General features: G+C 58.6%; 1 protein-coding gene and 1 long non-coding RNA gene across 4 annotated transcripts in view; one reads left to right on the top strand and one right to left on the bottom strand.

Annotated features, from left to right (window-relative positions):
- Positions 1 to 165: 165 nt before the first annotated feature.
- On the top strand, positions 166 to 3,656 carry LOC142598909 (uncharacterized). 3 transcript variants are annotated; one of them, XR_012832766.1, is made up of 5 exons: positions 166 to 295; positions 347 to 536; positions 577 to 1,110; positions 1,717 to 2,316; positions 2,916 to 3,656. It is a non-coding gene; the product is annotated as an uncharacterized LOC142598909 (long non-coding RNA). The 3 variants fall into 3 exon arrangements; XR_012832765.1 differs by having other exon boundaries at positions 577 to 2,084; positions 2,125 to 2,316; XR_012832764.1 differs by having other exon boundaries at positions 577 to 2,316.
- Positions 3,657 to 3,689: 33 nt separating this feature from the next.
- TNXB (tenascin XB) overlaps positions 3,690 to 26,557 on the bottom strand; it is a 52,518-nt gene continuing 29,650 nt past the window's right edge. Inside the window, exons 24-42 of the mRNA XM_075738308.1 lie at positions 24,653 to 24,946; positions 23,395 to 23,688; positions 22,442 to 22,735; positions 21,505 to 21,792; positions 20,239 to 20,532; positions 18,973 to 19,266; positions 16,572 to 16,865; positions 15,631 to 15,918; positions 14,377 to 14,664; positions 13,452 to 13,739; positions 12,194 to 12,487; positions 10,110 to 10,403; positions 9,066 to 9,190; positions 8,436 to 8,568; positions 7,468 to 7,619; positions 6,962 to 7,058; positions 6,170 to 6,331; positions 4,775 to 4,938; positions 3,690 to 3,812 (exon numbers count right to left, since the gene is read on the bottom strand). Of these exons, the coding sequence (XP_075594423.1) occupies positions 3,732 to 3,812; positions 4,775 to 4,938; positions 6,170 to 6,331; positions 6,962 to 7,058; positions 7,468 to 7,619; positions 8,436 to 8,568; positions 9,066 to 9,190; positions 10,110 to 10,403; positions 12,194 to 12,487; positions 13,452 to 13,739; positions 14,377 to 14,664; positions 15,631 to 15,918; positions 16,572 to 16,865; positions 18,973 to 19,266; positions 20,239 to 20,532; positions 21,505 to 21,792; positions 22,442 to 22,735; positions 23,395 to 23,688; positions 24,653 to 24,946 (4,418 nt within the window). The 3' untranslated portion in view covers positions 3,690 to 3,731. The remainder of the gene's footprint in view (positions 3,813 to 4,774; positions 4,939 to 6,169; positions 6,332 to 6,961; positions 7,059 to 7,467; positions 7,620 to 8,435; positions 8,569 to 9,065; positions 9,191 to 10,109; positions 10,404 to 12,193; positions 12,488 to 13,451; positions 13,740 to 14,376; positions 14,665 to 15,630; positions 15,919 to 16,571; positions 16,866 to 18,972; positions 19,267 to 20,238; positions 20,533 to 21,504; positions 21,793 to 22,441; positions 22,736 to 23,394; positions 23,689 to 24,652; positions 24,947 to 26,557) is intronic.

Below are 26,557 nucleotides of genomic sequence, written 5' to 3'. Positions count from 1 at the left end.
CCAGTATGACCCCATATAGGACAGTACGAACCAGTTTAGATGAGTATGGACTAGGGATGAACCACTACAGACCAGTAGCGCCCACTGGGCATCAGGTTGCAGCACCAATTTTGAACCACTTTGGACCAGTACGGACCAGTATGAATGAGCATGAACCACTATAGACCAGTAGGGACCACTGGGCATCCCCAGCAGGGCCCAGTAGACCCCAAGAGACCCAAGTAGGGCCCCGTAGGCCCCAGTAGATCCCAGTAGGGCTCCAAGAGACCCCAGCAGTTCCCAGTAGACCCAGTAGGTCCCAGTAGGCCTCCAGCAGAGCCCAGTAGGTCCCAAGAGGCCCAGGTAGGTCCCAGTAGATCCCAGTATGTCCCAGTAGGCCTCCAGCAGAGCCCAGTAGGTCCCAGTAGGCCCCAGCAGGTCCCAGTAGACCCAACTAGGGCCCAGTAGATCCAGCAGAGCCCAGTAGGTGCCAGCTGACCCCAGCAGATCCCAGCAGGCACCAGTAAGCCCCAGCAGATCCCAGTAAGCCCCAGCAGGTCCCAGTAAGCCCCAGCAGGTCCCAGTAAGCCCCAGCAGGTCCCAGCAGACCCCCAGTAGAACCCAGAGAGCTTCATGAAGTTCCAGTAGAGCCCAGCAGGTGCCAGCAGAGCCCAGTACATCCCAGTAGGCCCCAGTAAGCTTCAGTATATCCCAGGAGGCCCCAGAAGATGGCAGCAAAACCCAGTATGTACCAGTAGGCCCCAGTAAACCCCAACAGATCACCCACTAAGATCCCAGCAGGCCCCAGTAGATCCCAGCAGAGTCCAGTATGTCCCAGTAGACCCCTGCAGGCCCAAGTAGGCCCCAGCAGAGCCCAGTGAACCCCAAAAGGTCCCAGCAGGTCTCAGCAGGCCCCGGTAGACTCCAGTACATCCCAGTAGGTCCCAGTAGACCCCAGTAGGTCTCAGTAAACCCCAATAGACTGCAGTAGACTCCGGTCGGCTCAAGGAGGCCCCAGCAGGCCCAGAGGGCCCCACTAGGCTCAAGGAGGTTCCAGTAGGTCCCAGTAGAACCCAGTAGACCCCCTGAGAGCCCCATTAAGCCCCAGTAAACCCCAGCAGAGCCCAGCAGGTCCCAGTAGGTGCCCCAGTAGAGCCCAGTACATCCCAGTAAGCCTCGGTATATCCCAGTAAGCCCCAGAAGATGGCAGCAGAAGCCAGTATATCCCAGTAGGGCCCCAGTAGACCCCAACAGACATCCCCCCCCCCCCAGGATCCCAGCAGGCCCCAGTAGACCCCAGAGAGCCCCGTTAAGCCTCAGTAGGCCCCAGCAGAGCCCAGAAGATCCCAGCAGGTCCCAGTAGGTGCCAGTAGAGCCCAGTAGACCCCCCCCACTAAGATCCCAGCAGGCCCCAGCATGCTCCAGTACATCCCAGTGGGCCCCAGAAGACACCAGCAGAGTCCAGTATGTCCCAGTAGACCCGAACAGGCCTCAGCAGGGCCCAGTGGACCCCAGAAGGCCCCAGCAGGCCCCCATAGACTCCAATACATCCCAGCAACTCCCAGTAACTCCCAGTACACCCCAGTAGGTCTCAGTAAACCCCAATAGACTGCAGGAGACCTCAGTAGGCTCAAGAAGGCCCCAGCAGGTCCCAGTAGGCCAAAGGAGGTCCCAGTAGGCCCCAGTAGACCCCAGTAGACCCCAAGAGCCCTAGTAGACCCCAGCAGAACCCAGCAGTTCCCAGTAGCTGCCCCAGTAGAGCCCAGCAGGTGCCAGCAGAGCCCAGTACATCCCAGTAGGCCCCAGTAAGTCTCGGTATATCCCAGGAGGCCCCAGAAGATGGCAGCAGAACCCAGTATGTCCCAGTAGGGTCCCAGTGGACCCCAACAGACCCCCCCCCCTAAGATCCCAGCAGGCCCCAGCATGCTCCAGTACATCCCAGTGGGCCCTAGAAGACACCAGCAGAGTCCAGTATGTCCCAGTAGACCCAAATAGGCCCCAGCAGGGCCCACTGAACCCCAGAAGGCCCCCAAAAAACCCAGTAGGCCCAAGGAGGTCCCAGCAGGCCCCAGTAGACCCCGATAGATCCCAGTAAGCCCCAGCAGGTCCCAGTAGACCCCAATAGAACCCAGAGAGCCCCATTAGGCCCCAGCAGAGCCCAGAAGATCCCAGTAGGTCCCAGTAGGCCTCAGCAGAGCCCAGTACATCCCAGTACCTCCCTGTCCCATCCCAGTGTCGGGGACATCACGGTGCCGGCTGGCTCCATCCTGGTCCCCAACCTCCTGGCTGCCCACCAGGACCCCGACACCTGGCACCACCCCGAGGACTTCCTGCCCGGTACGCCCAGACACCGGGGTCCCCTCCTAGACACTGGGGTCCCCTGAACCCCCTTGGGGTGGGTCCCCTTCCCGGACACCAGGATCCCCTGAACCCCTTTAGGTGGGTCCCCTCCTTGGATATCCAGGTCCCCTGAACCCCCTTGGGGTGGGTCCCCTTCCCGGACACTGGGGTCCCCTGAACCCCTTTAGGTGGGTCCCCTCCTTGGATACCTGCATCCCCTGAACCCCCTTGGGGGTGGGTCCCCTCCCTGGACACTGGGGTCTCCCGAACCCCTTTAGGTGGGTCCCCTCCTTGGATATCCAGGTCCCCTGAAGCCCCTTGGGGTGGGTCCCCTCCCTGGACACTGGGGTCCCCCGAACCCCTTTAGGTGGGTCCCCTCCTTGGATACCTGCATCCCCGAACCCCCTTGGGGGTGGGTCCCCTCCCCGAACATGGGAGTCCCCTCCTAGACGCTGGGGGTCCCCTCCTAGACGCTGGTATCCCCAACCCCCTTGAGGTGGGTCCCCTCCTTGGATATCCAGGTCCCCTGAACCCCCTTGGGGTGGGTCCCCTCCCGACTGAGTCCCCTGACCCCCCGCCTTGCCCTGCGCCCCCAGAGCGGTTCCTGGAGCCGGGGGCTCCCTGGCGGGCGCTGGTGCCATTCGGCTGCGGGGCCCGATCCTGCCTGGGGGAGGGGCTGGCACGGGCCGAGCTCTTCGTCTTCCTGGGCAAGATCCTGCAGGAATTCCGCCTGGAACCCCCCGCCCCGGGGGTCCTGCCCTGCCTGGACGTATCGGCAGGCACCGTCCTGCGCTGCCCGCCCTTCCGTGTCCGCATGGTGCCCTGCCAACCCCCTGCCTAACCAAGCGCACACTCCTGGGATTGGGCCGCTACGCCTGGTGCTGCTTGCTGCCTGCACCCCGGCTGCCTGCACTCCTGGCTGCCTGGTGCTGCTCCTGCCTGCACTCCTGGACGCCTGGTGCCGCCTGCACCCTGGCTGCCTGCACTCCTGGATGCCTGGTGCTGCTCCTGCCTGCACTCCTGGCTGCCTGGTGCTGCTCCTGCCTGCACTCCTGGCTGCCTGGTGCTGCCTGCACCCTGGCTGCCTGCACTCCTGGCTGCCTGGTGCTGCTCCTGCCTGCACTCCTGGCTGCCTGGTGCTGCCTGCACCCTGGCTGCCTGCACTCCTGGACGCCTGGTGCTGCTCCTGCCTGCACTCCTGGACGCCTGGTCCTGCCTGCACCCCCAGATACCTGGGTGTCCCCCCCCTCACCGCCCCAACACCTGGTTGACCGTGGGGAGGGGGTTACAGGCAACCTTTATTCCCTTCCACCCCCCCATAAAAGCTTCGCCTCTGCCCCTCCCCCCACATGTCCCGCCTCCTTCCTGGGCCCCTCCCCCCCCCCGGGTCCCGCCCGGACCCCCGCGACCCCTCAGTCACGCTGCGGCCGCAGCTTCATCTCGGTGAAGGGGATGGAGAACTCGAACCCTTTCCAGGGAAACCAGTTGATGCCCTGAGGAGAGCCAGGGGAGGTCCGTCAGGCCCTGCAGGCACCCTATAGGCACCCTATAGATCCCTATAGATCCCTCCCCTGCCTCAGGCCTTATGGCTCCTATAGGGGCCCCATGCCCAGAGTGGATCTGGGGCTAGGCTCTATAGGGTCTCGGGCCCTATGGAGCCTATAGGGTGTGGGACCGAGTGGCCCGCGTAGACCCCATAGGACCCCCCTGTTGCTCCCCCATCCCCTATAGGGGTGCCGTGCCCACCACCCCGGCCCCTCCAACACCCCTATGGTCCCCATAGGTACCCACTGCTGTGGGCAGTGCCATAGGGGCCCTGTGCTCCGTAGTGCCCGTATGTGTCCCCCCCCCATAGGATATCCCCCCCACGGCCCCTGTAGAACTTCCTATAGTCGCTATAGGTCCATTATACGTCCCCTTGTGACCTCCACAGGACCCCCCATGTCCCCTATAGGTCCCCCATGGCCCCTATAAACCCTCCTATGACCCATACAGACTGCTGTACGGCTCATATAGCTCCTATATAGACCCCCGTATAGCCCCTATAGGTGCCTATATGCCCCTAGAGGCCTCCCTATGGCCCATATAGTTCCCCTGTAGTCCCCATAGATCCCTCTATGGCCACTTTAGGCTCCTGTGGCCCCTATAGCCCCCTCCTTTGTCCCTGTAGAGTCCGTTACGGACCCTATAGGCCTCTCTATAGACCCCATTATGTCCCCTATAGACCCCGTTACAGCCCCTACAGATCCCCCCAAGGCTTCTATAGCATCACCACGGCCCCTATAGACCCCACTATGGCCCCTATAGCCCCCCATCGACCCCTTTATGTGCCCTCTAGGTCCTCCTATGGCCTCCTATGGCCCCCCACGGCCCCTATAGACCCCATCGACTGCGCTTTAGCCCCATAGCCCCCCCCCCAGTTGCCCCCTATAGGTCCCCGGCCCCTATGGCGTGCCTGGTGGTGGTGGGGGGTCCCGTAGCGCCCGTTGAGGTTGGCGTAGTGGCAGTTGTGGTACCACCAGGCCCCGGTGTAGGCGACGGCGCAGGGGCGCGGGCGGCCTCGGGGGTCCCGGTCCCGCGTGGAGAAGGGGCTGCCGGCGTGGTAGGAGAGCGCGTCCCCTGCGGGACCCCCCCCCCACCCCATCAGACCCCCACCCAGGACACCCCACCTTCCCCAGGGACCCCCTCACATGGTCCAGAGACCGCCCCAAGACCCCCCCAGGTGAGACCCCCCCCCACGGGGATCCCCCACCAGGGACCCTGTAGTGACCCCCAAGACCCCCCCCCAGAGACCCCCCAGCAACCACCCCAAGATCCCCCCCCAGTTGAGGGACCCCCCCAACACCCCTCGAGTGACCCGCCAACGACCCCCAGGAACCCCCTCCCAGGGACCCCCCAGGATTACCCAGGGCTAAGGGACCCCCAAGGCACCCCCAGGGACACCCCCATGATCCAGAGAGCCCCAGACCCCCTCAGGAATCCCCCCAGGGACCCGGGATGCCCAAGACACCCCAAAACCCCCCCAGACACCTCCAGAGTCCCCCCCTAGGAACCTCCCAAGACTCCCCCATGACCCCCCCTCCAAGGTCTGGAGACCCCCCAAGACCCACCCAGGGACCCCCAATACCCCTCGGGACCTCCCAGGACGCCCCAAGACCCCTCCAGAACCCCTCCAAGACCACTCAGCACCCCCCCAAGACCCCTCCAGAGCCCCCCAGGACCCCTCAAGACCCACCAAGACGCTTCAGGAGCTCCTTTCATGGCCCAAGAGACCCCCAATACCCCTCCAGGGACCCCCAAGATTCCCACCAGGGTCCTCCCCAGGGGCCAAGAGATACCTGAGACCCCACCAGGACCCCCCCAAGATCCCTCAGAACCCCCCATGACCCACCCCCAGCATCCCCCAAGACCCCTCAAGCCCCCCCCAAGGACCTCCCAAGCCCCCTCAGAACCCCTCAAGACTCCCTTAACCCCCAAATATCCCCCCCAGGACCCCCTAAGACCCCTTAGGACCTCCCAAGACCCCTCCAGAACCCCTCCAAGAGTGATCAGGAGCCCAAGACCCCCACACAGCCCCCACCACGGGCCAAGAGATCCCCACTATTCCCCCCTAGGACCCTCCTCACGGGCCAAGGGACCCCTCCAAGACCCCTCAAGACCCTCCAGGATCCCCCAAGACCCCCCTGCGAGCCCCTTCGCCACCCTCAACACCACTTAGAACACCCCCAAGACCCCCCAGGGATCCCATTCATGGGTCAAGGGACCCTCAAGATCTCCTCAGGACCCCCAAGATCATCCCGGGACCCCCCGCGATCGCCTCAGAACCCCTCCAGGACCCCCCCCCCGGTACCGGCGGTGCCGCTGTAGGCGCCGAGGCGGAGGCGGTAATGCTCCTCGGGGCCGGCCACGGCGAAGTCGCGGTAGCGGGCGAAGGCGGCGTCCTGCGGCGTGCGGAGATCCACCCGCAGCTCCGTCGGGGTCCCCGCCGTCAACGCGTGCAGCGCCTCGTTCCCTGCGCCCCCGCGACCGCGTCTGGCCACCGCTCGGGTGCCGGGGTACCCCCCCGGGTCCCCCCCTGAGACACCTGGGTCCCCCCCCCAGGGCCCACCTGGATGCCCGGGTCCCCCCTTTGGTCACCTAGCTGGACCCCTGGGTCCCCCTAAGTCCCCCCAGACACCTGGGTCACTCCCTGGGTCCCCCCCAGGTCACTCACTGGGACCCCCAGGTCCCCCCAGACCCCTGGGTCCCCCTAAGTCCCCCCAGACGCTTGGGGCTCCCTCCTCCCCCAGACACAGACGTCCCCCCCGGACACCTGGATCCCCCTAAAAGTCTCCCTAGACACCTGGGTCCCCCTAAGTTCCCAAAGATGCCTGGGCCCCCCCCCTGGGTGCCCCCCTGGTCACCCAGTTGGATGTCTGGGGCCCCCCTGGATGCCTGGGCCACCCCCCCCGGTTCCTCCCCCCCAGATGCCTGGGTCCCCCCCAGTCACCCAGCTGGACTCCTGGGTCCCCCTAAGTCTCCCTGGACCCCTAGGTCCCCCCGTGGTCACCCAGCCAGACCCTTGGGGCCCCCCCCCCCCCAGACACAGAGGTCCCCCCCAGACGCTGGGGTCCCCCCCCCCACCGGACACGGGGGTCCTCACCCAGCCAGAACTCCCCGGTGACGTTGCCGAAGCCGCGGGCATAGGCGTCCCACCCCCGCCAGAAATCGGTGCCCCCATCCTGGCGGCGCTGGAACACCTGGGGGGGGGGGGGGGGGCCCAACACCCCTTACTGACCCCCATCGAGACCCCCCCAGACCCCCCAATGCCCCATAGTGACCCCCATTGCCCCCCAGGACCCCCCCATTACCCCCCCATGGAACCTCCCAGACCCCCCCAGTGTCCCCCCAAGACCCCCCCACTGACCCCCTTTCCCCCAGACCCCCCCAGTGCCCTCTAACACCCCCATTTCTCCCCATAAACCCCCCATATCCCCCCAATAACCCCCCCAGAAGCCCCCCAGTCTCTCCCAGTGCCCCCCCCAGTCCTCCTGTTCCCCTCAAGACCCCCCCCAGTGCCACCCAGGACCCCCATTTCCCCCCATAACCCCCCCCCCAGAAGCCCCCCAGCCCCTCCCAGCGCCTCCCAGTTCTGCCCAGTTGCCCCACCAGCCAGCCACCACCGTCGGTCTCCATGTCGCAGAAGACGCGCAGGGGGGTCCCGGGGTCTCCCCCGAGGAAGATGAGGGTCTCGCGCGAAGGCCCCGGCCCGTTCAGCTGCTCCTCGGCGCAGTCCCGGGGGTGCGGGTGGGGGAGGGGAGCTGGGGGGGGGGGGGACACGACACACACGCAACGGGGAGGTGGGGACCCGGGCGTCCAGGTGTGCCCCCACCCAAGGGTCCAGCACCCCCCCACCCAAGGACCCAGGTGTCCAGGTGACCCCCCACCCAAGAACCCTGCACCCCCCCACACCCAAGGACTCAGCGCCCCCCCCACCCAAGAACCCAGTGCCCCCCACCCAAGGACCCAGCACCCCCCCCCAAGGACCCAGGTGTCCCCCCACCCAAGGACTCAGCACCCCCCCACCCAAGAACCCAGTGCCCCCCACCCAAGGACCTGGGCATCCAGGTGTGCCCCCACCCAAGGACCCAGCACCCCCCCCCAAGGACCCAGTGCCCCCCACCCAAGGACTCAGCACCCCGCATCCAAGGACTCAGCACCCCCCACCCAAGGGCCCAGCACCCCCCACTCAAGAACCCAGCACCCCCCATCCCCACCCAAGGACCCAGTTGCCTGGGTGTCCCCCCACCCAAGGGCCCAGCACCCCCCGCTCAAGAACCCAGCACCCCCCACTCAAGAACCCAGCACCCCCCATCCCCACCCAAGGACCCAGTTGCCTGGGTGTCCCCCCACCCAAGGGCCCAGCACCTCCCCCCAAGGACCCAGTGCCCCCCACCCAAGGACTCAGCACCCCCCCACCCAAGGACTCAGCACCCCCCCCCCAAGGACCCAGTGCCCCCCACCCAAGGACTCAGCACCCCGCACCCAAGGACCCAGTGCCCCCCACCCAAGGACCTGGGCATCCAGGTGTCCCCCCACCCAAGGACCCAGCACCCCCCCCATGGACCCAGGCTCACGGGTGTCAAAGGTCACTTCCAGGGGGGAGTGGGGGGTGTCCCCCCCCCGCCCCCACAGCTGCACCCCATAGCGCCCCGCTGGCTCCAGGCCCCACAGCTGATGGGATGTCACCTCGGGGGGCAGCCGCAGTGTCTGGGGGGGGGGGGGGAGGTACGGGGGAGGGTTTTGGCATGCCCCCAAGGGGGGATTGGGGGTCCCACAAGGGATATTGGGGTGTATGGGGGGGATATTGGGGTCCTGCAAGGAATATTGGGGTCCCCAAGGGGTTATTGGGGTCCCACAAGGAGTTATTGGGGTCCCCGGGGGGTTATTTGCCCACCCCCCCCCCCCAGGGGGTTATTTAGGTCTCAGAGGAGGCACAGGGGTGCCCTAAAGGAGTATTGGGGGTCCCATATTGGGGTGCACCTGGGGCGTATTGGGGTCCCTGGGGGCTATTGGGGTCCCAGAAGGAAAGTAGGGGTCCTACAAGGGAAGTTGGGGTCCCCCGGGGGGGAGTGGGGTCTCCAAGGGATTATTGGGGCCTGTGGGAGGGTACTGGGGTCCCACAAGGAATATTGGGGTCCCCAGGGGGGTTACGGGGTGCCCCAGGGGGATTCTGGGGTTTCAGGGTGCTTGGGGGGGGTTGTTACCCGCTGGGGTCCTCCGGGGGGGCCATAGATGAGGTCGTAGCCATCAGGGGGGCTGTGGGGGGGTGCCCAGTGCAGCCAGGCGCTGCGGGGCCACACAGTCCCCACCCAGAGGGTCCCTGGGGCGCCTGCGCAGGGGAGGGGGGAGGTCACTGACATGCCCACCCCACCCCCCCCCCCAGCCCCCAAGAGTCACCCCCAAATTGCTCCCCCGTGGACAGAGACACCCCACCCCCCCCCCGCACCATCTTACCCCCACACCCCCCCAAACCCAAAGAAACCCCCATGGACCCCCCCCCCATCACCAGACCCCCCCTGTAGCACCCCAGGGTTCCCCACCCAGAGCCCCCAGGGGACTCTCCTAGGTTGGACCCACACCAGGGACAGCCCACCCAGGACTCCAAGACACCATCTCTTCAACCATCCAGGCGTCCAGTCAGCAACCGACCAACCATCAACCGCCCATCCCACTGTCCAACCATCCATCCATCAACCACCCACCCACCAAACCACCCACCCAAAAGTCCAACCATTCAACCATCCAATCATCAAAACATCCAACTGTCCAACCAGCCAACCATCCCTCCATCCATAAAACCACCCACCCATCTTTCCAACCATCCCACCACCCACAACACCATCCATCCATCCACCCACCCAGTCACCATATGTCCATCTTTTCTGTCCACACTGTCTCCAGAGCCATGTGCCCTTCCATTGGCCCACGCATTCCTCTGCCCATGACTACATCAGTCTACCCAGCCGTCCTTCCCATCCATCCAATCACCCATCCAACCCTTCATTGTCCATCCATCTGTTCAACCAACCTTCAGTCCATTCACCCATTGCACCAACCAACTAAACATCCATCCATCCACCCAACCCTCCAACCTTGTACACACTCATCCCATCATCCACACACTTCTAGCACCCAAGAGATGTTCCCACAACACCCAAGAGACAAGGATAGGCCCTGCCCCAGCTCCTGTCACCACCCCAAAAACAGCACCCAAAGGAGATGCAGAAATGCTCCACAGATGTCCTCACCTGTCACGGCATCGGTGGAGACGGGGCCCAGGCGTTTCCGACCCCACACCCCATACAGGTTGAACTTGTAGCGGCGGGATGGTGACAGCCCAGGCACCGTCACCGTACGTGAACCACCGTCCACGGGCAGCACCTGGGGCTGGCCTTGGGCATCCCTGTACTGCACCGTGAAGGAGTCAAAGGTGCCCTCGGGGACACTCCACTCCAGCTGGACGGAGTCGGGACTGACGTGAGGGGCCGTGAGCTCGCCCAGGCGAGGCTGGGATGGTGGTTTCTCCTTTTGTAGAGCTGGGGCTGCAACGGAGAGGACACAATGCAGGGCATACTCATCAACTGATCCACCCATCCGTCTGTTGAACAACCAACAAAATATTCCTCCAGCCATCTGCCCATCCATCCTCCATGGACCTTCATCCATCCATTCAACCATCCATTCATCTATCCATGCCACAATCCCTCCACTCATCCATCCCTCCATCCAATCATGTGTCTGCCTGTCCATCCATCCATCCATCCATCCATCAATATCTGCCAATCTCTTCAAACTTGCATGTTCCCATCCATCTGCCTGTCCGTCTGTCCATCCACCGAACCATCCAGTCAAGCAACCATCCATCCATCCTTTCAACAAACATTCTTCCATCAACATATCCCTCCATCCCTCCAAACTTTCATGCTCCCGTACCTCCATCCATCCCCCACTCAGTGCCCAAGAGATGTTCCCAGTCCCCACCAGGCCCAAGGGACCAGCACAGGCCCTGCCCCAACTCCTGCCGCACTCCAAACCCGGCGCCCAAAGGGGACATGGATAGATCCAGCACGTGCCCTCACCTGTGATGGTGTCAAGGGAGATGGGGCCCAGACGTTTCTGCCCCAAAACCCCGTACAAGTAGAAATTATAGCGGTGGGACGGTGACAGCCCAGGCACCGTCACTGTGCGAGAACCACCATCCACGAGCAGTGACTCAGGCTGCCCTTGGGCATCCCTGTACTGCACCGTGAAGGAGTCAAAGGTGCCCTTGGGGACGCTCCACTCCAGCTGGACGGAGTCGGGGCTGACGTGGGAGGCCGTCAGCTCGCCCAGGATGGGCTGCGATGGTGCTTCCTCTTCTTGTGGAGCTGGGCGTGCAATGGAGAGCGCACAAAGCAGGACGTAAACATTGAGACATACATCGATCCGTCAGGAAAACAAATGTTCAACCATGCAATGCTCCCTCCGTCTTTCATGTTATCAGTTACCCATCCATCCACTCAATTAATCATCCCTACAGTTATCAGTTCACTCGAGCATCCACCCACCTGCCCTTCCACATATTCTTAACACTCTTCTACCCATCAGCCTGCCAACCAACCACACCTGCAGCCTTCTACTCACCATCTCGCTCTCCATTCATCTACCTAATCATCCAACCATCAGCCAAATCACCCAAACAAACATTTTACCAGAGATCTACATACTCTCATTAAGGCAGGTCTTTGGTCACCCACGTCCTACATCCATTCATTCATCCATGTGTTCATCACTCTCTTCATCTCCCATCAATCCCTTTGGCTCTCTAACCACGCAAACTCCTCTCCCTCCATTTCGACCCCCAAGCATGCTTCCATCCAGCCAATCAGCCATTTTTCCATCAACTATTTCATCCACTGGTCCTTGAATTGGTTCCTCTACCCAACCATCCTATGACAAATCTTCCATCAAAACACTCATCAATCCAGGCAACCATCTCTTCAATCATTTCTCCATCCAAACAACCTGTTCAACAACCACCCACCATCATGCAAACATCCAGCCAGCCAGCCAGCCAGTCATCTCCTCACCCAGCGAGCCTCACGCTCATCCAACCGCCCATAACCCCGTCACTCCCTCCCTCCTTCCCTCCAACCTCCCCTCTCTCCCCCTCCCTTACTGCCTCCAACCCTGCCTCCACCCGTCCCTCCATCCAGCCCCCAATCAACACCCACCAACAGAACTGCCCAGTTCCCACATGGGCCAACCATCTGCAACGCGCCCTGCCCAAGCTCCTGACACACTCCAAACCCAGGGCCACCAAGGACACGCATGGTCCCACAGCACCACTCACCTGTCACGGCATCGGTGGAGACGGGGCCCAGGCGTTTCCGACTCCACACCCCGTACAGGTTGAACTTGTAGCGGCGGGATGGTGACAGCCCAGGCACCGTCACCGTACGTGAACCACCGTCCACGGGCAGCACCTGGGGCTGGCCTTGGGCATCCTTGTACTGCACCGTGAAGGAGTCAAAGGTGCCCTCGGGGACGCTCCACTCCAGCTGGACGGAGTCGGGGCTGACGTGGGAGGCCGTCAGCTCGCCCAGGATGGGCTGCGATGGTGCTTCTTCCTCTGGCTCGGCTGCAGCTGTAACAGAGAGGGCACAACGCAGGGACGAATCAACCAACCATCAATCAATCCATCCATCCATCCATCCATCCATCCATCCTTCCTTCCTTCCTTCCTTTCTTCCACCAAGATCAACTAATCATTCCTACACTTTCGAGTTCGCTTGACCATCCACCCACCTGTCCTTCCACCCATCCTTAACATATTTCTACACATCAGCCTGCCAAACAACCACACCTGCAGCCTTCTACTCACCATCTCACTCTCTATTCATTCACCTAATCACCCAACCAGCAGCCAAATCCCCCACAGAAACATTTTACCAGACATCTACCTACTCTCATCAAGGCACGTCTTTGCTCACCTACGGTGTCATCCATCCATTCATGCACGTGTTCATCACGCTGTTCATCTACCCAACAATACCTTTGTCTATCTATCTAGGCACACATCTCTACCTTTATTTCAAGGCCCAACCACCCATGCCTCCATCCATCTCACCAACCATTCTTCTGTCCACTATTTCATCCATCAGTCTTGAATCTGTTCCTCTACCCAACCATCCTATCAACCATCCTCCATCAAAACACCCATCAATACAGGCAACCATCCCCTCAAATATCTCTCCATCCAATCAACCGATTCAACAACCACTCACCGTCACCCAAACATCCAGCCAGCCAGTCAGCCAGGCAGCCATCCAGCCAGCCAGACATCCAATGAACCACACACTCATCCAACTGCCCGTAGCCCCATCACTCCCTCCCAACACTCCTTCCCACCTTCCCTCTCTCTCCCCCTCCCTTAATGCCTCCAACCCTGCCTCCACCAGTCCCTCCATCCAGCCCCCAATCAACACCCACCAACAGAACTGCCCAGTTCCCACATGGGCCAACCATCTGCAACGCGCCCTGCCCAAGCTCCTGACACACTCCAAACCCAGGGCCACCAAGGACACGCATGGTCCCACAGCACCACTCACCTGTCACGGCATCGGTGGAGACGGGGCCCAGGCGTTTCCGACCCCACACCCCGTACAGGTTGAACTTGTAGCGGCGGGATGGTGACAGCCCAGGCACCGTCACCGTACGTGAACCACCGTCCACGGGCAGCACCTGGGGCTGCCCTTGGGCATCCTTGTACTGCACCGTGAAGGAGTCAAAGGTGCCCTCGGGGACGCTCCACTCCAGCTGGACGGAGTCGGGGCTGACGTGGGAGGGTGTCAGCTCGCCCAGGATGGGCTGCGATGGTGCTTCTTCCTCTGGCTCGGCTGCAGCTGTAACAGAGAGGGCACTATGCAGGGAAGAATCAACCATCCAACCATCCATCCAACCATCCATCCATTTTTCTATCTAAGCATAGTCTCATCCATCCATCCATTCAAGTCATCATCACTGCATTTAATACCTCACTCAAGCATGCTCCCACTCATCCTGTTACACATCTCCATCAGTATTAAACCCATCATCCTGCCAAACATCCAGCCCTCCTTCTCCTTCCTCTCACCTCTTCCTGCATTGATCCATCCACTTCATCACCCACCCACCTAACAACTTGCCCCATCCATATATTTTCTCCATCATCTATTTCAGTCTCCTCACTCCATTCATCCAGACATTCGCCATCTCATCCTTTGCCTGTTACTCTACCCACTCCTCCATCAACGCGCCCATCCACCATCTATTCCTTCATCCAAATACCCATCCTCTAAGCCATCCATCCATTCATCCATCCTGCCTCCCTCCACTCTTCCAAACATCCAGGCTCCCATCTCCTCTTCACCCTCTTCCCATCCCCAAACAGATGTTCTCATTCCACACAAAGCCCAAGGGCCCTTACCAAAATCACGTCCTAGTCCACAACACGGGTCTACAGGGAATGTGGATGGAGACCACAGCACCACTCACCTGTCACGGCATCGGTGGAGACGGGGCCCAGGCGTTTCCGACCCCACACCCCGTACAGGTTGAACTTGTAGCGGCGGGATGGTGACAGCCCAGGCACCGTCACCGTACGTGAACCACCGTCCACGGGCAGCACCTGGGGCTGCCCTTGGGCATCCCTGTACTGCACCGTGAAGGAGTCAAAGGTGCCCTCGGGGACGCTCCACTCCAGCTGGACGGAGTCGGGGCTGACGTGGGAGGCCGTCAGCTCACCCAGGATGGGCTGCGATGGTGCTTCTTCCTCTGGCTCGGCTGCAGCTGTAACAGAGAGGGCACAACGCAGGGATGAATCAACCAACCATCAATCCATCCATCCAACCATCCATCCATCCATCCATCCATCCTTCCTTCCTTTCTTCCTTTCTTCCACCAAGATCAACTAATCATTCCTACACTTTCGAGTTTGCTTGAGCATCCACCCACCTGTCCTTCCACCCATCCTTCACATATTTCTACCCATCAGCCTGCCAAACAACCACACCTGCAGCCTTCTACTCACCATCTCACTCTCTATTCATTCACCTAATCACCCAACCAGCAGCCAAATCCCCCACAGAAACATTTTACCAGGCATCTACCTACTCTCATCAAGGCACGTCTTTGCTCACCTACGGTGTCATCCATCCATTCATGCACGTGTTCATCACGCTGTTCATCTACCCAACAATACCTTTGTCTATCTATCTAGGCACACATCTCTACCTTTATTTCAAGGCCCAACCACCCATGCCTCCATCCATCTCACCAACCATTCTTCTGTCCACTATTTCATCCATCAGTCTTGAATCTGTTCCTCTACCCAACCATCCTATCAACCATCCTCCATCAAAACACCCATCAATACAGGCAACCATCCCCTCAAATATCTCTCCATCCAATCAACCGATTCAACAACCACTCACCATCACCCAAACATCCAGCCAGCCAGGCAGCCATCCAGCCAGCCAGCCATCCAACGAACCACAGACTCATCCAACTGCCCGTAGCCCCATCACTCCCTGCCAACACTCCTTCCCACCTTCCCTCTCTCTCCCCCTCCCTTACTGCCTTCAACCCTGCCTCCACCAGTCCCTCCATCCAGCCCCCAATCAACACCCACCAACAGAACTGCCCAGTTCCCACATGGGCCAACCATCTGCAACGCGCCCTGCCCAAGCTCCTGACACACTCCAAACCCAGGGCCACCAAGGACACGCATGGTCCCACAGCACCACTCACCTGTCACGGCATCGGTGGAGACGGGGCCCAGGCGTTTCCGACCCCACACCCCATACAGGTTGAACTTGTAGCGGCGGGATGGTGACAGCCCAGGCACCGTCACCGTACGTGAACCACCGTCCACGGGCAGCACCTGGGGCTGCCCTTGGGCATCCTTGTACTGCACCGTGAAGGAGTCAAAGGTGCCCTCGGGGACACTCCACTCCAGCTGGACGGAGTCGGGGCTGACGTGGGAGGCCGTCAGCTCGCCCAGGATGGGCTGCGATGGTGCTTCTTCCTCTGGCTCCGCTGCAGCTGTGAAAGAGAGGGCACAATGCAGGGAAGAATCAACCATCCAACCATCCATCCAACCATCCATCCATCCATCCATCCATCCTTTTCTCTATCTAAGCATAGTCTCATCCATCCATCCATTCAATTCATCATCACTGCATTTAATACCTCAATCAACCATGCTCCCACTCATCCTGTTACACATCTTCATCAGTATTAAACCCATCATCCTGCCAAACATCCAGCCCTCCTTCTCCTTCCTCTCACCTCTTCCTGCATTGATCCATCCACTTCATCACCCACCCACCTAACAACTTGCCCCATCCATATATTTTCTCCATCATCTATTTCAGTCTCCGCAGTCCATTCATCCAGACATTCGCCATCTCATCCTTTGCCTGTTACTCTACCCACTCCTCCATCAACGCGTCCATCCACCATCTATCCCTGCATCCAAATACCCATCCTCCAAGCCATCCATCCATTCATCCATCCTGCCTCCCTCCACTCTTCCAAACATCCAGGCTCCCATCTCCTCTTCACCCTCTTCCCATCCCCAAACAGATGTTCTCATTCCACACAAAGCCCAAGGGCCCTTACCAAAATCACGTCCTAGTCCACAACACGGGTCTACAGGGAACGTGGATGGAGACCACAGCACCACTCACCTGTCACGGCATCGGTGGAGACGGGGCCCAGCCGTTTCCGACCCCACACCCCATACAGGTTGAACTTGTAGCGGCGGGATGGTGACAGCCCAGGCACCGTCACCGTGCGCGAACCACCGTCCATGGGCAGCACCTGGGGCTGGCCTTGGGCATCCTTGTACTGCACCGTGAAGGAGTCAAAGGTGCCCTCGGGGACACTCCACTCCAGCTGGACGGAGTCGGGGCTGACGTGGGAGGCCGTCAGCTCGCCCAGGATGGGCTGCGATGGTGCTTCTTCCTCTGGCTCGGCCGCAGCTGTAAAAGAGAGGGCACAATGCAGGGAAGAATCAACCATCTACCCATCCAACCATCCATCCATCCATCCTCACACTCAGCCACCCACCCACTCAACTAATCATGTCTACAGTGATCAAGTCAACTGAGCATCCACCCACCTGTCCTTCCACACATCCTTAACACACTTCCTACACATTCAGCCTACCAACCAGCCACACCTGCAGCCTTCTACTACTCATTTCCCTCTCCATTCATCAATCTAATCATCCAACCATCTGCCAAATCACCCAGAGAAACATTTTACCACCATCTAGCTACTCATGAAGGCAGGCATTTGGTCATTCATGGCATCATCCTTTCATTCATCCATGTGTTCATTATGCTCTTCATCTGCCCACCAACAGCTTGTCTGCCTATCCATGCAACCTTCTCTCCCTCCATTTCGACCCCCCAAACATCCATGCTTCCACCCATTCGATCACCGACTTTTCCCTCAACTATTTCATCCATCGTCCTTCAACCTATTTCTCTTCCCAACCATCCTATCACCCATCTTCCATCAAAACACCCAACAATCCTGGCAACCATCTGCTCAATCATCTCTCCATCCAAACAACCTATGCAAAAAACGCCCAACATCACAGAAACATCCATCCATCCATCCATCCATCCATCTCCTCACCCAATGGGCCACACACTCATCCAACTGCCCGTACACACATCACTCCCTCACGCCTTCCCTCCGACCTCCCCTCTCTCCCCCTCCCTTACTGCCTCCAACCCTGCCTCCACCAGTCCCTCCATCCAGACCCCAATCAACACCCACCAACAGAACTGCCCAGTTCCCACATGGGCCAACCATCTGCAACGCGCCCTGCCCAAGCTCCTGACACACTCCAAACCCAGGGCCACCAAGGACACGCATGGTCCCACAGCACCACTCACCTGTCACGGCATCGGTGGAGACGGGGCCCAGGCGTTTCCGACCCCACACCCCATACAGGTTGAACTTGTAGCGGCGGGATGGTGACAGCCCAGGCACCGTCACCGTACGTGAACCACCGTCCACGGGCAGCACCTGGGGCTGCCCTTGGGCATCCTTGTACTGCACCGTGAAGGAGTCAAAGGTGCCCTTGGGGACGCTCCACTCCAGCTGGACGGAGTCGGGGCTGATGTGGGAGGGTGTCAGCTCGCCCAGGATGGGCTGCGATGCTGGTTCTTCCTCTGGCTCGGCCGCAGCTGTAACAGACAGAGAGGGCACAATGCAGGGAAGAATCAACCATCCATCCACCCATTCACTAAACTAGTCATCCCTACAGTTATGAGTTCACCAGAGCATCCACTCACTCTCCTTCCACACATCCTATAGACTACTCTATGCATCAGCATTCCACTCATCCACACTTGCATCCTTCTACTCACCATTTTGCTCTCCATGCATCTACCTTATCAGCCAACCAGCAGCCATCAACATAACATTTTACCAGATATCCATCTACTCATTTAAGCAGGGCTTTGGTCACCCATGGCATCATCCGTTCATTCATCCAGGCGTTCATCACACTCTTCATTTACCCACCAATTCCTTTCTCTGTTTATGCACCCAACCTTCTCTCCTTCCATTGCGATCCAAACCCAGCCATGCTGCCATCCATCCAATCAGCCATTTTTGTATCCACTATTTCATCCATTGGTCCTTGAGTCCAGTCCTCTGCCCAACCATCCTATCACCCATCTTCCAGCAAAACACTCATCAATCCAGGCCACCAACCGCTCAATCATTTCTCCATCCAATCAAACCATTAAACAACCACCCAACATCATCCAAATATCCAAACATACATCCATCCATCTCCTCATCCAACGAGCCACACGCTCATCCAACCGCCCATAACCCCATCCCTCCCTCCCTCCTTCCCTCTGGCCTTCCCTCTCTCTCCCCCTCCCTTACTGCCTTCAACCCTGCCTCCACCCGTCCCTCCATCCAGCCCCCAATCAACACCCACCAACAGAACTGCCCAGTTCCCACATGGGCCAACCATCTGCAACGCGCCCTGCCCAAGCTCCTGACACACTCCAAACCCAGGGCCACCAAGGACACGCATGGTCCCACAGCACCACTCACCTGTCACGGCATCGGTGGAGATGGGGCCCAGGCGTTTCCGACCCCACACCCCATACAGGTTGAACTTGTAGCGGCGGGATGGTGACAGCCCAGGCACCGTCACCGTACGTGAACCACCGTCCACAGGCAGCACCTGGGGCTGGCCTTGGGCATCCTTGTACTGCACCGTGAAGGAGTCAAAGGTGCCCTCGGGGACGCTCCACTCCAGCTGGACGGAGTCGGGGCTGACGTGGGAGGCTGTCAGCTCGCCCAGGATGGGCTGCGATGGTGCTTCTTCCTCTGGCTCAGCCGCAGCTGTAACAGAGAGGGCACAACGCAGGGACGAATCAACCAACCATCAATCAATCCATCCATCCATCCATCCATCCATCCATCCATCCATCCATCCTTCCTTCCTTCCTTTCTTCCACCAAGATCAACTAATCATCCCTACACTTTCGAGTTCACTTGAGCATCCACCCACCTGTCCTTCCACCCATCCTTCACATATTTCTACCCATCAGCCTGCCAAACAACCACACCTGCAGCCTTCTACTCACCATCTCACTCTCTATTCATTCACCTAATCACCCAACCAGCAGCCAAATCCCCCACAGAAACATTTTACCAGGCATCTACCTACTCTCATCAAGGCACGTCTTTGCTCACCTACGGTGTCATCCATCCATTCATGCACGTGTTCATCACGCTGTTCATCTACCCAACAATACCTTTGTCTATCTATCTAGGCACACATCTCTACCTTTATTTCAAGGCCCAACCACCCATGCCTCCATCCATCTCACCAACCATTCTTCTGTCCACTATTTCATCCATCAGTCTTGAATCTGTTCCTCTACCCAACCATCCTATCAATCATCCTCCATCAAAACACCCATCAATACAGGCAACCATCTCCTCAAATATCTCTCCATCCAATCAACCGATTCAACAACCACTCACCGTCACCCAAACATCCAGCCAGCCAGTCAGCCAGGCAGCCATCCAGCCAGCCAGCCATCCAATGAACCACACACTCATCCAACTACCCGTAGCCCCATCACTCCCTCCCAACACTCCTTCCCACCTTCCCTCTCTCTCCCCCTCCCTTAATGCCTCCAACCCTGCCTCCACCAGTCCCTCCATCCAGCCCCCAATCAACACCCACCAACAGAACTGCCCAGTTCCCACATGGCCCAACCATCTGCAACGCGCCCTGCCCAAGCTCCTGACACACTCCAAACCCAGGGCCACCAAGGACACGCATGGTCCCACAGCACCACTCACCTGTCACGGCATCGGTGGAGACGGGGCCCAGGCGTTTCCGACCCCACACCCCGTACAGGTTGAACTTGTAGCGGCGGGATGGTGACAGCCCAGGCACCGTCACCGTGCGCGAACCACCGTCCACGGGCAGCACCTGGGGCTGGCCTTGGGCATCCCTGTACTGCACCGTGAAGGAGTCAAAGGTGCCCTCGGGGACGCTCCACTCCAGCTGGACGGAGTCGGGGCTGACGTGGGAGGCCGTCAGCTCGCCCAGGATGGGCTGCGATGGTGCTTCTTCCTCTGGCTCGGCCGCAGCTGTAACAGAGAGGGCACAACGCAGGGATGAATCAACCAACCATCAATCCATCCATCCATCCATCCATCCATCCATCCATCCATCCATCCATCCTTCCTTTCTTCCTTTCTTCCACTAAGATCAACTAATCATCCCTACACTTTCGAGTTTGCTTGACCATCCACCCACCTGTCCTTCTACCCATCCTTAACATATTTCTACCCATCAGCCTGCCAAACAACCACACCTGCAGCCTTCTACTCACCATCTCACTCTCTATTCATTCACCTAATCATCCAACCAGCAGCCAAATCCCCCACAGAAACATTTTACCAGGCATCTACCTACTCTCATCAAGGCACGTCTTTGCTCACCTATGGTGTCATCCATCCATTCATGCACGTGTTCATCACGCTGTTCATCTACCCAACAATACCTTTGTCTATCTATCTAGGCACACATCTCTACCTTTATTTCAAGGCCCAACCACCCATGCCTCCATCCATCTCACCAACCATTCTTCTGTCCACTATTTCATCCATCAGTCTTGAATCTGTTCCTCTACCCAACCATCCTATCAACCATCCTCCATCAAAACACCCATCAATACAGGCAACCATCCCCTCAAATATCTCTCCATCCAATCAACCGATTCAACAACCACTCACCATCACCCAAACATCCAGCCAGCCAGCCAGCCAGGCAGCCATCCAGCCAGCCAGACATCCAACGAACCACAGACTCATCCAACTGCCCGTAGCCCCATCACTCCCTCCCAACACTCCTTCCCACCTTCCCTCTCTCTCCCCCTCCCTTACTGCCTTCAACCCTGCCTGCACCAGTCCCTCCATCCAGACCCCAATCAACACCCACCAACAGAACTGCCCAGTTCCCACATGGCCCAACCATCTGCAACGCGCCCTGCCCAAGCTCCTGACACACTCCAAACCCAGGGCCACCAAGGACACGCATGGTCCCACAGCACCACTCACCTGTCACGGCATCGGTGGAGACGGGGCCCAGGCGTTTCCGACCCCACACCCCATACAGGTTGAACTTGTAGCGGCGGGATGGTGACAGCCCAGGCACCGTCACCGTACGTGAACCACCGTCCACGGGCAGCACCTGGGGCTGCCCTTGGGCATCCCTGTACTGCACCATGAAGGAGTCAAAGGTGCCCTCGGGGACACTCCACTCCAGCTGGACGGAGTCGGGGCTGACGTGGGAGGCTGTCAGCTCGCCCAGGATGGGCTGCGATGGTGGTTCTTCCTCTGGCTCGGCTGCAGCTGTGAAAGAGAGGGCACAATGCAGGGAAGAATCAACCATCCAACCATCCATCCAACCATCCATCCATCCATCCATCCTTTTCTCTATCTAAGCATAGTCTCATCCATCCATCCATTCAAGTCATCATCACTGCATTGAATACCTCACTCAAGCATGCTCCCACTCATCCTGTTACACATCTCCATCAACATTAAACCCATCATCCTGCCAAACATCCAGCCCTCCTTCTCCTTCCTCTCACCTCTTCCTGCATTGATCCATCCACTTCATCACCCACCCACCTAACAACTTGCCCCATCCATATATTTTCTCCATCATCTATTTCAGTCTCCGCAGTCCATTCATCCAGACATTCGCCATCTCATCCTTTGCCTGTTACTCTACCCACTCCTCCATCAACGCGTCCATCCACCATCTATCCCTGCATCCAAATACCCATCCTCCAAGCCATCCATCCATTCATCCATCCTGCCTCCCTCCACTCTTCCAAACATCCAGGCTCCCATCTCCTCTTCACCCTCTTCCCATCCCCAAACAGATGTTCTCATTCCACACAAAGCCCAAGGGCCCTTACCAAAATCACGTCCTAGTCCACAACACGGGTCTACAGGGAACGTGGATGGAGACCACAGCACCACTCACCTGTCACAGCATCGGTGGAGACGGGGCCCAGGCGTTTCCGACCCCACACCCCGTACAGGTTGAACTTGTAGCGGCGGGATGGTGACAGCCCAGGCACCGTCACCGTACGTGAACCACCGTCCACGGGCAGCACCTGGGGCTGCCCTTGGGCATCCTTGTACTGCACCGTGAAGGAGTCAAAGGTGCCCTCGGGGACGCTCCACTCCAGCTGGACGGAGTCGGGGCTGACGTGGGAGGCCGTCAGCTCGCCCAGGATGGGCTGCGATGGTGCTTCTTCCTCTGGCTCGGCCGCAGCTGTAAAAGAGAGGGCACAATGCAGGGAAGAATCAACCATCCATCCATCTACCCATCCAACCATCCATCCAACCATCCATCCATCCATCCATCCTTTTTTCTATCTAAGCATAGTCTCATCCATCCATCCATTCAAGTCATCATCACTGCATTTAATACCTCACTCAAGCATGCTCCCACTCATCCTGTTACACATCTCCATCAGTATTAAACCCATCATCCTGCCAACCATCCAGCCCTCCTTCTCCTTCCTCTCACCTCTTCCTGCATTGATCCATCCACTTCATCACCCACCCACCTAACAACTTGCCCCATCCATATATTTTCTCCATCATCTATTTCAGTCTCCGCAGTCCATTCATCCAGACATTCGCCATCTCATCCTTTGCCTGTTACTCTACCCACTCCTCCATCAACGCGTCCATCCACCATCTATCCCTGCATCCAAATACCCATCCTCCAAGCCATCCATCCATTCATCCATCCTGCCTCCCTCCACTCTTCCAAACATCCAGGCTCCCATCTCCTCTTCACCCTCTTCCCATCCCCAAACAGATGTTCTCATTCCACACAAAGTCCAAGGGCCCTTACCAAAATCACGTCCTAGTCCACAACACGGGTCTACAGGGAATGTGGATGGAGACCACAGCACCACTCACCTGTCACGGCATCGGTGGAGACGGGGCCCAGGCGTTTCCGACCCCACACCCCGTACAGGTTGAACTTGTAGCGGCGGGATGGTGACAGCCCAGGCACCGTCACCGTACGTGAACCACCGTCCACGGGCAGTACCTGGGGCTGCCCTTGGGCATCCTTGTACTGCACCGTGAAGGAGTCAAAGGTGCCCTCGGGGACGCTCCACTCCAGCTGGACGGAGTCGGGGCTGACGTGGGAGGCCGTCAGCTCGCCCAGGATGGGCTGCGATGGTGCTTCTTCCTCTGGCTCGGCCGCAGCTGTAACAGAGAGGGCACAACGCAGGGACGAATCAACCAACCATCAATCCATCCATCCATCCATCCATCCATCCATCCATCCATCCTTCCTTTCTTCCTTTCTTCCACCAAGATCAACTAATCATCCCTACACTTTCGAGTTTGCTTGACCATCCACCCACCTGTCCTTCCACCCATCCTTCACATATTTCTACCCATCAGCCTGCCAAACAACCACACCTGCAGCCTTCTACTCACCATCTCACTCTCTATTCATTCACCTAATCACCCAACCAGCAGCCAAATCCCCCACAGAAACATTTTACCAGACATCTACCTACTCTCATCAAGGCACGTCTTTGCTCACCTACGGTGTCATCCATCCATTCATGCACGTGTTCATCACGCTGTTCATCTACCCAACAATACCTTTGTCTATCTATCTAGGCACACATCTCTACCTTTATTTCAAGGCCCAACCACCCATGCCTCCATCCATCTCACCAACCATTCTTCTGTCCACTATTTCATCCATCAGTCTTGAATCTGTTCCTCTACCCAACCATCCTATCAACCATCCTCCATCAAAACACCCATCAATACAGGCAACCATCCCCTCAAATATCTCTCCATCCAATCAACCGATTCAACAACCACTCACCGTCACCCAAACATCCAGCCAGCCAGGCAGCCAGGCAGCCATCCAGCCAGCCATCCATCCAACGAACCACACACTCATCCAACTGCCCGTAGCCCCATCACTCCCTCCCAACACTCCTACCCACCTTCCCTCTCTCTCCCCCTCCCTTAATGCCTTCAACCCTGCCTCCACCAGTCCCTCCATCCAGCCCCCAATCAACACCCACCAACAGAACTGCCCAGTTCCCACATGGGCCAACCATCTGCAACGCGCCCTGCCCAAGCTCCTGACACACTCCAAACCCAGGGCCACCAAGGACACGCATGGTCCCACAGCACCACTCACCTGTCACGGCATCGGTGGAGACGGGGCCCAGGCGTTTCCGACCCCACACCCCGTACAGGTTGAACTTGTAGCGGCGGGATGGTGACAGCCCAGGCACCGTCACCGTACGTGAACCACCGTCCACGGGCAGCACCTGGGGCTGCCCTTGGGCATCCTTGTACTGCACCGTGAAGGAGTCAAAGGTGCCCTCGGGGACGCTCCACTCCAGCTGGACGGAGTCGGGGCTGACGTGGGAGGCCGTCAGCTCGCCCAGGATGGGCTGCGATGGTGCTTCTTCCTCTGGCTCGGCCGCAGCTGTAAAAGAGAGGGCACAATGCAGGGAAGAATCAACCATCCATCCATCTACCCATCCATCCATCCATCCAACCATCCATCCATCCATCCATCCTTTTTTCTATCTAAGCATAGTCTCATCCATCCATCCATTCAAGTCATCATCACTGCATTTAATACCTCACTCAAGCATGCTCCCACTCATCCTGTTACACATCTCCATCAGTATTAAACCCATCATCCTGCCAAACATCCAGCCCTCCTTCTCCTTCCTCTCACCTCTTCCTGCATTGATCCATCCACTTCATCACCCACCCACCTAACAACTTGCCCCATCCATATATTTTCTCCATCATCTATTTCAGTCTCCTCAGTCCATTCATCCAGACATTCGCCATCTCATCCTTTGCCTGTTACTCTACCCACTCCTCCATCAACGCGTCCATCCACCATCTATCCCTGCATCCAAATACCCATCCTCCAAGCCATCCATCCATTCATCCATCCTGCCTCCCTCCACTCTTCCAAACATCCAGGCTCCCATCTCCTCTTCACCCTCTTCCCATCCCCAAACAGATGTTCTCATTTCACACAAAGCCCAAGGGCCCTTACCAAAATCACGTCCTAGTCCACAACACGGGTATACAGGGAATGTGGATGGAGACCACAGCACCACTCACCTGTCACGGCATCGGTGGAGACGGGGCCCAGGCGTTTCCGACCCCACACCCCATACAGGTTGAACTTGTAGCGGCGGGATGGTGACAGCCCAGGCACCGTCACCGTACGTGAACCACCGTCCACGGGCAGCACCTGGGGCTGCCCTTGGGCATCCTTGTACTGCACCATGAAGGAGTCAAAGGTGCCCTCGGGGACGCTCCACTCCAGCTGGACGGAGTCGGGGCTGACGTGGGAGGCCATCAGCTCGCCCAGGATGGGCTGCGATGGTGCTTCTTCCTCTGGCTCGGCTGCAGCTGTAACAGAGAGGGCACAACGCAGGGATGAATCAACCAACCATCAATCCATCCATCCATCCATCCATCCATCCATCCATCCTTCCTTTCTTCCTTTCTTCCACCAAGATCAACTAATCATTCCTACACTTTCGAGTTTGCTTGAGCATCCACCCACCTGTCCTTCCACCCATCCTTCACATATTTCTACCCATCAGCCTGCCAAACAACCACACCTGCAGCCTTCTACTCACCATCTCACTCTCTATTCATTCACCTAATCACCCAACCAGCAGCCAAATCCCCCACAGAAACATTTTACCAGGCATCTACCTACTCTCATCAAGGCACGTCTTTGCTCACCTACGGTGTCATCCATCCATTCATGCACGTGTTCATCACGCTGTTCATCTACCCAACAATACCTTTGTCTATCTATCTAGGCACACATCTCTACCTTTATTTCAAGGCCCAACCACCCATGCCTCCAGCCATCTCACCAACCATTCTTCTGTCCACTATTTCACCCATCAGTCTTGAATCTGTTCCTCTACCCAACAATCCTATCAACCATCCTCCATCAAAACACCCATCAATCCAGGCAACCATCCCCTCAAATATCTCTCCATCCAATCAACCGATTCAACAACCACTCACCATCACCCAAACATCCAGCCAG

Source organism: Balearica regulorum, chromosome 32 (genome assembly GCF_011004875.1).
Source record: "Balearica regulorum gibbericeps isolate bBalReg1 chromosome 32, bBalReg1.pri, whole genome shotgun sequence".
In the NCBI taxonomy this organism is placed as follows: Eukaryota; Metazoa; Chordata; class Aves; order Gruiformes; family Gruidae; genus Balearica; species Balearica regulorum.
Note: the sequence above shows the minus strand (reverse complement) of the source record. Positions and strands in the feature narration are given on the sequence as shown.